General features: G+C 26.2%; 1 protein-coding gene and 1 long non-coding RNA gene across 4 annotated transcripts; one reads left to right on the top strand and one right to left on the bottom strand.

The window, feature by feature from the left end:
- Positions 1–456: 456 nt before the first annotated feature.
- LOC100573657 lies at positions 457–8,510 on the top strand. The gene is made up of 9 exons (XM_008184134.3): positions 457–694; positions 788–944; positions 3,447–3,548; positions 4,634–4,891; positions 5,036–5,092; positions 6,277–6,515; positions 6,968–7,133; positions 7,781–7,888; positions 8,289–8,510. Exons 2-9 carry the CDS (start codon positions 797–799, stop codon positions 8,423–8,425), a joined length of 1,215 nt encoding a protein of 404 aa, XP_008182356.1. The 5' UTR covers positions 457–694; positions 788–796; the 3' UTR covers positions 8,426–8,510.
- A 939-nt stretch (positions 8,511–9,449) lies between these two features.
- On the bottom strand, positions 9,450–10,628 carry LOC107883571. Of its 3 annotated transcripts, none has more exons than XR_001679366.2 (3): positions 10,046–10,628; positions 9,754–9,955; positions 9,450–9,674 (listed from the first exon to the last, which is right to left on the bottom strand). It is a non-coding gene; the product is annotated as an uncharacterized LOC107883571 (long non-coding RNA). The 3 variants fall into 3 exon arrangements; XR_001679367.2 differs by having other exon boundaries at positions 9,451–9,674; positions 10,050–10,628; XR_001679365.2 differs by having other exon boundaries at positions 9,451–9,674; positions 10,054–10,628.
- Positions 10,629–11,618: the final 990 nt, after the last annotated feature.

Raw genomic sequence — 11,618 nt, 5'->3', positions numbered from 1 at the left:
TTCATAAATCGACATAGTAATAGTGTGACATTAATTTCACATATTTATATTAAATTATGTTCTATAATGTTGCTGTAATATAATGATTTTATGTATTTTATGATATTGATAATATTATAATAACAATTATACCTAGCGATAAACGTTTAGCTTTTGCACCAGTAATATACAACAGTGTTTAAAATAAATATCGATGAAATGATAAATTCAAGGTTACTTAGGTACTGTAAACACCTGTGTCCTGTACTATGGGCGCAAATATTATATCCGTTTTAGAAAATATAAATCTAAACATTTCGGGCACAATTTACTATACTCGGTTTACTACCTGCTTACTGTGGATTCAATATAGTATACACAAACGCCCCTTTCGCTCATAAAAGTTAATTCGTACCTATAGTATAAATTATAATGATGAATGATTAATTGTTGAATTCAAAATTAACACATCCATTACAATGACGAAGTATACCCGAAAAGTCGAAACATGGTATACAGCAGAGCGAGTTCCTCGATTATTAACTACCTAATACACTTATCTCAATTCGTGTCGACTGTCTACGATAATATTACAGTACTTAGTCGTTTGCGCGATAAGTTTAGTGGCTATTGTATTTTTGTGTTCACCATATTATTATAGTCAGTACGACCGTACATTACTAACTAGTAACTACAGACTGGCAGACACTTATTTGTAAGAACATTCTGTTTATACTGAATACAAACCATAAGGTTTTATTAGGCAATTTTTCTTAAAAATTATATTTTGTTTTATGCATTATTAAAGCCATCTATTATGTATCCAAGGAATCAAAGCCATACTAACAGCATATTATTGTTACTAGCTATATATTTTTTGTTGGGCTTCAACGTTTTGAACGCTTCAAACGAAAATGATGTTAAAAAACAAAATGTCACTATTTCACTGCATTCCCACAAAAACAGTAAGTAATACGTATACTGTATATATCAATCAAATGTAATATAATACTTTAGTAAAATAAAATAAAAATGTATAACCTCTATTAGGTTTATTAGATTTCTAGTTGTATTTTTCCTAATAAGATTTAAAATGTGGAACTTATAACTTATAACCTAACTTAATCATAGCTTTTAATTTAAATAGATAGTTAATGTGATGTGCCTGAATATAATATATATATATATATATTATATTACCGGTAATCGGGTAATGTACCAGTACAATATTATACAAAATAACTTTAGGAATTCTAAATAATGCTAAATTGGGTATAAACCTGAAATCTATTTAAATGGTTCGTGGAAAATTGCATAAATAATTAATAAGTTATTTAAACTTTGAAAAAATACCCTTATTCAATTTTTATATTTTGGACTTATTGGGGCCCTTAAAAATGTTGAGACCTAGGGCATATGCCCTTAATTCCCCAAATCAAATTCGGTGATTTTTAATTCATTTAAGAACTACTAACATTTTTTTAAAAAATGTGTGAATTAAAGTCAATCTGTGTAAGATTTCCTTTTTAATTTATTAGTTATTAGTTATAACTTATTTGCTGGTTTCTACTTTAAGTACTTAAAAATAGTAAAATATTTAAATATATATTAAAATTTATCGGAATAATATGCAATAACATTAACATATAAATATTAAATAAGAAATCACCAATAAGCCTATGCATTTCAATTTTGAAATACAAGTCGACTATATAGTAATATTCTATAGTATGGTATAAAATGTATCAGGCCATACTGTTTGGAGATTATTATTTAGAACATTTAATTTCTCAAAATTCTAAAATCTTTTATATGTGCTGTTCGTTCTTAAGCAGAAAGGTACCCGTTGTACTCAAAAAATAAAAATAATAATCATTATAGATATTTAGATAAGTACAATAAAATAACGTCGAATATAATATACACACCAAAACACATTCTGTTATTGCCCGTAGACTATCAATGATTTCCATACACAAATAAAATTGTTGTAGTCTCTCACTATAATGAAAAATATAAGACATATTTACCTACTTATATTACTTTGTTGCTCTCCCATCAAATTTTCTTAATTATAGATACCATACCAACAGTTAATGTGACTTGTAATTTCCAAATTATTATCAAATGAAAAATACAGCTTGCCTTCGTTGTGGTAATACCGATAAAATAATATGAATAGTTAAATTGTTTTCTTTATGATTTGATTTGAATGAAAGTATTAAAATATGAAAAAAAAATCTAATAATAACAAAAATATGCATTATCTTATAAAAAAGCCCTAAATATGCTCAAATATTCAATACAAACTTTTTAAAATTGAACCTACAATCATGGTTTACGAAAAACATTTTTATCGAACTAGATTTTATTATTTGTTTATATAGTATTATTATTTCTTACAAATAAGCAATCATGTGATATTCCTGATATATAGGATGTGATATCCTATCATAATCCACCTTCGTTGTTGATGATCGAAGCATTGTTTTACTATAGGAAGCTTTATATTAAGAAAAAAACAAAACAAAAATGGACATATTATTGTAAAACCAATAAATTCATCTCTCCACTCAGAATCTAAAAATCTCATATGTACCAAATCTTTATCAAAAAATGTTGGTTTCTCATTAACTTTGATACAGTTATAGGAATTCTATAAATTATAATACCTAAGATCACATATTATAGTATCGTAATATGATCTATCAGATACTATTAGTACCTTACGCCCCGAAGATAAGGTAGCGAACCCGAAGTTCATTACCTTCATCACTGCCTAGGCTTTATCTCCACCATTATAAAATTAATTGTCACTGGTAATGTACAAAACAAACTATATAATATGTATAGCATCATATTACTGAATAATGTACATACTCAACATTAAGTTGTTTATAATATGTCATATGGTCTACTATGCAATCCATATATTATATTATTATTATGTTATTAGAATGTTATTAGAAAAATGTATAATATTATTTGTATGCATAAAATGAATATTTAGAACAGATTTCCGGCCAACGATCATATTATACTATATTTAGTTAATCCTGAATAATGTACCATACATAAAGTGGATCAAAGTTTAATACCTATATAAATCAAAATCAATAAAACTGATCGTGAAAATGTCCGTAAGCTAACTATTTAAACTTTTAAAAAGTACCAGTATTCAATTATCAGTCAATAAAATAAACTGCGATAAAACAACTTTTAAGCACTTTAACTGTAGGCAATTAAAATATTATATTCCCGAAACATGAACAATAATAAATTAATAAAATACCTTTCTTCTACTTGATAATATTTAACTGTAGGTCAGGTCATTTAAGTGTATAATTAATAATATGTAAATAGTACATGTATATTTTGAGGAATAATAATATAACACATAACAGCATGTGTACAATTACATAATACAGTTTTAAATTATATTAATTTTTCGTATGTTATTATTTTAGATTGTTTTGATGATTATGATATTACTACAATTTATAGATTCAGGGATATGCATTCGCCGATTAAGTGTTCAACAGAACAAATAGACAGTGTAATATATTCTCGTGAGTGATTTTTCATATTTTTTAAATATTATTTTATTCAATGTTTGCAGTGGTATATATATAATATTATAATAACATACGTAAAATCTTCATAATTAAGATTATCGTCATATAGTGCGATAAGATGTCAATTAACTTAACATTATGTTCACTGTTCAGGTTTAACTCAAATACCATCACAACCATATCAAATATAAATTATGCCGATACAAGAAGTAATCTTCTTTCTAATGAAACTAAATTATTATTTATTGATCTACAAGTTAAGACCCCAATATGAATCATATAACAAGAGTACAATAGACGTCTGCTATTTATGCATACGTAACGCCTCATCTCTAACTCCCCAACAGTCATGCTTGCGATACTGCTCAAGTCGTGATATTTTTATATTAACTCGGCCTATAAGTGATGTGCAATGTCTAATCACATAATAATATATATTATATATATTATATATATATCGCTGAACCTCATACAATGAATGGAACTACCTTTATTTATATACTATTACTTAAATTAATACTAGTTATAGCAGAATATCCTCTTTGTAAGATTTCTTATTTCTGGGATGCACCTGCAGGACAATCCCGTCCAACACTAAGATATTCTTATTTCACTTTTGTCTTATACTGACTCTTGCCAGGCTCATCGTGTACATCATTTAAATTATATCCTGAACAATTCCACGCACTGTATTTAATACATTATTATGTTCTTGTATTAGCTGCATTAGAAAATTTAACTATGACAGTTGATACAAAATATTCGATTGCCGGATGGTTCAAATGGTGTGGGGGAGGAAATGGGACCATTTCCTCTCGAGTCATATTTTAGGACAATTTCTATGGCCCATAAAAAATTATAGATAAACGTATGTGTTTATTAGATAATAATACATATACGGTACCTACGGTTTAGATTTTAATATAGTTGCCAGTGTAATTATTTTAATGCGGAAGATTATACGTGACATTAACACCGGTATCATGAGTTAGAATGACCTTAGTTGGTCAAATTTTCCAACATTTTGCAAATCTCTGTGACAAATTTTTTTTTTTATCATATATGATTTAATGATTTAGGTGCCCCTGCATTAATTTGTCCCTGGGCCCTAAGAATTTTGGGACGTCTCTGTTCGATTGAAATACATTCAAGAACAAATGCCATTGGGATACCGTTGTCAATAGACAAAATAATTTATGACAATAATTCAACGTCGGATAATGTCTTGCAAATAAATATCGATGAGTTTTATAAATACGGATTTATTCAAAATAACAGTCGTATGAACGTTTATTTTGATTCAAATTACTGGGAACGATCAACTATTGTATCTACGGGTAATATATAATATTTATTTAAGTTTTAAATATTTTTTAGTTAATAAAATAAATTAAATAATACCATTTTATATTAAGAAATATAAATTTTTGTATATCATATCATTCAAATATGACGTTATTAATCATGTATAAATTTAATAGGAGAAGAATGTGAGTTCAACTATGTTACTCCTAGTAATCCTACTACGAATTATACAGGTAATATTAATTATAGCAAAGGTGCGTAATAATTTCATTGTTGAATTAACAACATATTATATGTATATTATCAAAACAAATTGTGTTTTTCAATATGATAGTAATTATAAATACCAAGTCCTTCAGTTAATTAATAATTGTAAAATAGACGAATCCAGTACTCGTATCGTATCGTTTACCGTACTTTGCTTTCTTGTATATTAAACAATTTAAAACACCGATTTTAAATTTCCAAACAGTTGCTGAACACGATTCTGATTAATTAATTTTATGTCATAAGGTGACTTTGGACCTTAAAAAAGTATAAAGTAGTAAGTTTATACATATAAAAAATAATTTACAATTAGGTATAAGTAATAGTTATAATAATAGTATTTTAAATAATCCGAAATGCAAAATTAAACAATGACAAGCATTTGAAGTTCAAATTTTGACAAAATAAGATATTATTTAAACCAAGAATAACGATTTTGTTTTAAATTTTAAATTTAATAATATTATTTGTAGCCTCATGAGTACACGAATCATACTTTTAAGTATATAATTAGGAATATTATTTCGAGTGTCTGGAAACACTTTTTATAAAAGAAAAAATTAAAAGTAAAAATTTCAGACTGCTTTTTCTTAATATTTGGGAAAAATAAAAAATAAAAATAAAAACGGGAACTTTCTTATGCAATAATAATTTTCGACACAATCAATTTTCTTATTTTGTTAATATTCAAAAATGAATAACACCTATTACTTTACATTTTCACTAAATGTAAATAATACATAATATTACTAAAATGTACTTAACATTTTATTTACATTGTATAATTTTCCAAATATTTTAATTCTTGTGGAACTTATTTATGGTATGAATACTTTTTGATTTAAAAAAAAAAATTAATAAAACCTTCAATGTTTATAGCTATGGATTAAACATTTAATACTTGGTTCCCCATAAGTAGTTCATAGTTAATTCTGTAACCAAAAAATCTAGAAAAATATATTAGTTTTTTTATAGACATTTTAAGTTAAATTTTGCCGAAATTTGATTTTAAATCGAATGACAACAATTTGAGTTATTTTTTGTAATTAAAATATATTATTAGTGACCCGTCGTGGGTAATTTAAACTGTTGACGTATATTATATTTTATACGCACAATGACACTTTCAAATGAAATGTTTTATTTTCAGAATACAACCTGAATGAATGTATTAAAACATTAGAATATAAATATGAAAGACATTATTATCCATATACGGCAAATGAGGATGTTCATCAGACATTCCTCTCGGTTCATTGGAAACCAATTAAAAAACAAAGTTGCATATCAATTACATATTTTCATAATTTAGATTCTGATATGGAAATAATTATGAGTATATTCAATGAAAATGATTCGATAATAACTTCACCAATATTAGAAAAACATGTGAGTACAATAATTTCCGTTAAATATAGAAAATTCAAACAACAAATGTGTAGGGGCTCATAGTTATTTTTATTTATTTTGTTAAGACATATTTATTTGTAATGAATACCGATTATAGTTTATTCCGAATTATGTCTTCATTGAAAATTGAAATAATGATAATCCGTTATTATTTCTTAGAATTTAAAACAAAAATTGAACATTGAATCTCCATCCAAATTAAAAAAAAAGTAATTTTGATTTTATTAAACCAACATTTAATCATTGGTAAAAAAAAATAAATATCAAAACACATTATTCTAAATACTTTTTTTAATAGTGGGTAATTATTATACCTAATCAATATAATATTACAGATCAGAAATTTAATTTAATTATTGCAAACATGTGTCAATTTCAATACCTATATTATAATACGTTATTAAGTTGAATTTTTTTTTGGCTTACTTCAGGATAGTATAACAACATTAAAAGTTGACAACATGGCTCTTATTCAAGATCAGGAATATACAATATCATTAAAAAGGAAATATGGTAATATGCATAACTATTACGGATATAACAGTAATTTTGGAAATTGGTTCAAACTCGTTCGGATTACTCAATGTTCAGATAATGGTATTTATTTTTTGTAATATTTGATGTATGTATATAAGGGAATGAAACCAAAACAAATGATCATGGATATTTCAGTTAATCTTTAAAGTTAAACATTTAGAATAAAATAACAAGCTTAATTCAGTGGTGCAAATAGGGGGGGGGGGCTTGGCGGGCTTAGCCCCCTCAAAATATAATAGTATACCATTCTTAAAGGTATGTACCTATAAATTATAACTTTAAAAAAATGTGTTGGGGCTTGAGCCTATAAAGTTTTATCACACAATATAAGTCCAAAACATAAAATACATTAGGTACTTAAGTTAAAATGACATAATTACTATATAAAAATTAATACATTTCATCCAGACTTTAAAGAGGGGCAAATTCCAGGGCTTATAGTAAACCCAGAAATTTCAATAGCCCCCCCCCCCCCCGAAAAAAAAATTGTATGTACATCCGGTGACTATGTAAATTGTAATGTATTTACTTTAAATAATGCCCCCTTTCCAGAAATAAATGTTCAACCAAATGTTTGCCTACGATCTTATAAATGATATGTATATCATATATGTGAATACGTTAAATTAATTTAGATTTCAAAGTTTAAACACTAACCATGTAATTATTACATTCCATAAAAAAATTATTTTGTTATTTGCTCCTAGATGAAGAAGAAGTCAGAGTTGTTTCTACAAATTATATTGCTAATTATTGGTGTAAGCCTCAGGAACCCTTTCCATATACTACTCCATTACTTCATATACTCGGAAATGGTAAGAATATACAAAAATATATACATTAAAAAAAATTGAGACTCCTCTGGATTAAAAAAGCCACTTGGGAATGTGTTTTTATATTTTTAATACATCAGATAAACTTTACAATGATGTGTTATTCTTATTTTCGTAAAACACTTTGTCAGTAAAAATGTGCATTTAACTTTCAAAAATTATCTTGGTAAATTACAAATTGGAAATACCTAAGCGCCCTATGCGTCAATCCATATGTAGTACTTTAAAAATACATTTTTTAAAATATTTAAATTTTATTACTTTATGAATTATGTATTATTTATTCATTTCATTTCTACGTTGTATAAACATTTTATAAATGTACTTTATAAATATATTTTAGCATTAAGTTATTTATATATTTTTAAAACATTAAATATAGATAATACTAGTGTCTGCGACAAAATGACAGTATCCTCAACTGAATCTTGTTTAAATGGAGGTTTCATGCAATCAACAAGATCAACGTGCGTTTGCCCTCCTGGATTTAAAGGACAATTTTGTGAAATAGGTAATTAAACATAAATCATAAAAAAATATGAAGTATATTATATGTATACAGGGTGTTTCACGATGAACTGACAATTGCAATAACTTGTATTCTAACCAATATTTTTTCATTTTTTTTTTTTTTATATATTCAATAGACTTTTACACTATACGTATAATATAAACTTTTTTATTTTTATTTCTTTGTACAGAAAATAAAAAAATTTAAATTTGATTTAAATTTTTTTTAAAAATTTAAAAATAGCCAATTTATAAACATATTGAGAAAAATTGAGTTCACATTTACAGTATTTAATTTGAGTAATCCGTTAGCGACTTATTTGCGTTCAAATATTCGTTCAATTTACTGCTACTGGGCAATTTATCAAACCCAACAGTAAAAACCAGAAGTCAAAATAAAATTAAATCTCAACTTAACGATACTCATAACGGTCATAATCGATAATAAGTAATGAGTACAATGGTCATACGAATTGGACATTTGGACCTTCCTATCTAATCCCCACTCCCACCCGCAGCAGCTGAATATCAGCTATTAAGTATAAAAATAAATTTTACAATTATTTACCATCATGGTTACATAATGTGGCACTGGTTATTGATTCTTGGTATAGGGTGTTATCACATTATCTGTGATAACTTGCCCATTGCGATATCTGCTGAAATAATAAAGATATCATAATGCTGGTTTTTTAATAAGACTCACAGGGACAAGAACTACAAACATTGCATTGTTTTGGTAAAAAGTTAAAGAATACATTTTTTATCCATGTCTTTATTATCTATGCGAATCACACAAAAATTTGGTGGCCATATTCCTAGTTTGCAATCAGTGGTGACTGGTGACCATATTACAATAGTTTTTAAAAATTACAATATAATATGTATCTAAAAACCATGTCATAATTAATTACATTCCAATTTTTAGTAATTATATTTTTATTTTTTCCATTATAGTAATTACTAATTAGTAACAGAATTTTATAATATGTATATTATTTTTATTATTATTATTAAAGATAAATGTATAGTATTTAAATTCATTAACTTACATTTTAGAATGTTGATGTTGGTATTATTTGTACTAAGTGTAATAGGAATTCATTTGCACTAAAATAATTAACTGTGAATATAGAATACATAAATGTATACATATTTAATTTCCATACATGTGATGATTGGAACACGATAACTCAATAAAAATGTATCTATTAGTTATCAATCATATTCTTATAGGTCTTATACTACGATCAAAGTTCTGAAAAGGTATTAATATTAAAATGATTAATATTAAAATGTATATAGTACTAGGTTCAAAGTTAGATAGGTAAGCTTACAATTAACAATAAGGTATTTTACTAATGTTTTCCAAAAATCCAATTCGCAAGTACAAAATAGTTGATGAAAATAATATTATTCAGTGATGAAGCATAACTATTATACTGGAATGGACTTAGTGTAATGGACCAAATCAATAGCCCCCCAATGTATGTACAGTACTTAATAATCAATTAATTGGACCATATTTTATGAAACTACCTATGACATTAAAATACAATTTAATTATTATTAATAATATTATGTATATTGTATTAGATTATTTAATATTATTAATAAATTAATTTATACCTACTTACATTTTGAAGGTAATTTTTTTTTGACATTAGTATACCAACTATGTTTGTAATCACTCTTTGTTTAATAATTACCAAACTATTTTATCATAGCACTTCATCATCTAGGTAGTTGGTATTTTTTATAATTTTCATGAATTTTTTTGAAAAACATTCTCTTCAAGTTCAGGCAAATTGTGATTATGCAACATTATCACCGTTAAACATTAATGTATAAACACTCAACAGTTTTCATTAAAATGGCTTGGCATACGATGCATTAAAAAGGTTTCATGTTTTCTCGAATTGTCCGTGAGGTTTTTTTTTAGGATTACTTGAGTAGGTAATATAATTTACTTGCTGGATGAATAACTGTCATAATAACAGTGATATTGAAGTCCAACACATATGGTGGTGGTAACTGGTCAGTCATATTTGAACAATGTTCAATGTTCATGGAATCATGTTGTATGCTTATAATTGACAGATACGTAATACGCATAACTTATAACAAAAACAAAACATTTTTTTCACAAACATTGAAAAAAAAATAACGTACATACTACATGCGTTATGTACAAAACTCGATCAGCTGACTGGTGTCTTGCTTACCTATGATCTGAAGTCTGAACCTCCGAAAAACATAGAAACATTTACTCGCACCGACTTGATGTTAGACCCAAGGTTACCAGTATTATGAAAACGAATACCTGATAACCGATAATCGCTTTTGATGAAACCGCAGATTAAAAGTTAGTTATCTCCGGTTCTTTTGACTTCTGGTTATTGCTATCTATTGGGTTTGATAAATTGCCCAGTAGCAGTAAATTGAACGAATATTTTAACGTACATAAGTCGCTAACGGATAACTCAAATTAATTACTGTCAACGTGAAATCAACTTTTTTCAATATGTTTATAAATTGGCTATTTTGAATTTTTAAAAAAAAATTTAAATCAAATTTAAATTTTTTTATTTTCTGTACAAAAAAATAAAAATAAAAAAGTTTATATTATACGTATAGTGGAATAGTCAATTAAATATATAAAAAAAAAAAAATGAAAAAATATTGATTAGAATACAAGTTATTTCATTTGTCAGAACTTCGTGGGACACCCTGTATACACCAATAATAGAGTTAACTAGTGTAGACGTAGAACGTAAATTTTCTTTATGTATACATATTTATGTAATAGAAAATACCTATAATTTGGAAAGCTATTTATTCATAAATTTTAATGCGAAACATAACGTTAATTTTTTATTTTGTATTAGGTAATTTTATTATGTTAATATATTTTTGTACCTATAACCAGTGGCGTCGAACATGCATTTTGCAGATTTGAGCGTGAGACAGGCTGTGTGGAGCGAATCAAATACGCGTTGCACTGGCATAACTTATCGATCACTGCAGATATGGTCGTCATGGTATAGGTATATGAATCAGCTTATCCATTGCATGACTTCCCTCAAATCTTTGAATACTGTCTTCGTAGTTGTTACTTGTTGAAACGTCTTCCAAGACGCATATACCTAATAATACAAATTATTATATTTGTATGTATTATACATAATATATTAAAAAATAA

The sequence above is a fragment of the Acyrthosiphon pisum genome, unplaced genomic scaffold (assembly GCF_005508785.2).
Source record: "Acyrthosiphon pisum isolate AL4f unplaced genomic scaffold, pea_aphid_22Mar2018_4r6ur Scaffold_21588;HRSCAF=24342, whole genome shotgun sequence".
NCBI lineage: Eukaryota > Metazoa > Arthropoda > Insecta > Hemiptera > Aphididae > Acyrthosiphon > Acyrthosiphon pisum.
The sequence above is the reverse complement of the archived record's forward strand: the minus strand, read 5'-3'. Positions and strand labels throughout refer to the sequence as shown.

What these genes read in the sequence shown, in the direction of transcription:
- LOC100573657 (XM_008184134.3), top strand. Translation starts at nt 797, where the DNA reads ATGTATCCAAGGAATCAAAGCCATACTAACAGCATATTATTGTTACTA. An exon ending in ACTGCATTCCCACAAAAACA is followed by an intron (nt 945 to 3,446) that starts GTAAGTAATACG and finishes TTATTATTTTAG; the next exon opens with ATTGTTTTGATGATTATGAT. An exon ending in CACCAATATTAGAAAAACAT is followed by an intron (nt 6,516 to 6,967) that starts GTGAGTACAATA and finishes GGCTTACTTCAG; the next exon opens with GATAGTATAACAACATTAAA.